The following is a 1,020-nucleotide window of genomic DNA, read 5'->3' on the forward strand; positions in this document are numbered from 1 at the left end:
GAAATGAAAAATAAATAAATTTTTTTAAAAAGTCTTCAATTACTTTACCTAAAATAGGCTCAAGTGTAAAATGTTCTTTGATTTACATTGTGAGGCTTCTTACCTTTTCATTGGCTTCGGGGAGCATTCTCTCTCCAGATTGCAGGCCGCATGTTTCACATACATTGCATTATAGGAAGTGTGAGTGTAGTCATTTTCATCGCTGTAGTCAGGACCCAACAACGTACGAGCCCACGTCCCCATGTCGTAGGGAGGAAGAGTGCCTCCAAATTCAGAGGGTAAAAATTCAGGGTGGATTAACTGGTGGAGGCTGTTTAAATTGTTTCCATGCAAGAAAATCTGCAAAGAAAAACCGGTGATTAAAAAAAATAAAAAACACATAACCTAGTACTTAATCGACTATACAATTTAGCAGTGACAAACTGGATGCACTGCTGGTGATCATGGTGTGGCATTCACTTTAGTGTCTGTAATGACATCTTCATAATAAGTTAATTTCTAAGCTATTGCTTAGAAAAGGGGTTGAATTAGTAGACCTTAAAAATAAGTTTATTAACAAATTGCTTATTATTTGGCCATAGCCCAGATGTATACGTGAAGTCATCTCCTAATTATCTCTGCTTAATGAAAGGAGCAGTGATGTGGATCATGCACAACACCCATCTTGCTTGTGGTGAGTTTTCAGCCAGTCTCAGTTCTCCCACCTCTAGAGATTTTTGACCTGCTGCATCTCCTGAGTCCTCACATGCTTCTCAGGTCTCCACTTAGCTGCAGCTTCTTGAATCTGTGCTATTTGTGCTGTCTTTGAACTCTTTTTATCTGCTGCTTTCTGGCTTTCATGGCTTATTCTTGTTTAATCTGCTTCCCTTCTGGGACAGCAGAACTCTGCTTCTCAGCTTCAGGGCTGATATAGGCTCAATAAAAAAAGCTTGATAAATTCTTGCTCAGTGGAATGGAAAAGGTTTGACTTAAAACTTGAAAGCTGGCAGCTCTGACCCACGACCCCCATCTTCAGGTATC

General features: G+C 39.8%; 1 protein-coding gene across 1 annotated transcript in view; it reads right to left on the minus strand.

The window, feature by feature from the left end:
- Positions 1–99: 99 nt before the first annotated feature.
- The window catches only part of LOC102865931 (clavesin-1-like), a 10,036-nt gene continuing 9,115 nt past the window's right edge, over positions 100–1,020 (minus strand). Inside the window, exon 3 of the mRNA XM_006903485.1 lies at positions 100–339. Within this exon, the coding sequence (XP_006903547.1) occupies positions 100–339 (240 nt within the window). The remainder of the gene's footprint in view (positions 340–1,020) is intronic.

This window comes from Elephantulus edwardii, unplaced genomic scaffold (genome assembly GCF_000299155.1).
Source record: "Elephantulus edwardii isolate Elephantulus edwardi_28Jun2011 unplaced genomic scaffold, EleEdw1.0 scaffold02218, whole genome shotgun sequence".
NCBI classification, from domain to species: domain Eukaryota; kingdom Metazoa; phylum Chordata; class Mammalia; order Macroscelidea; family Macroscelididae; genus Elephantulus; species Elephantulus edwardii.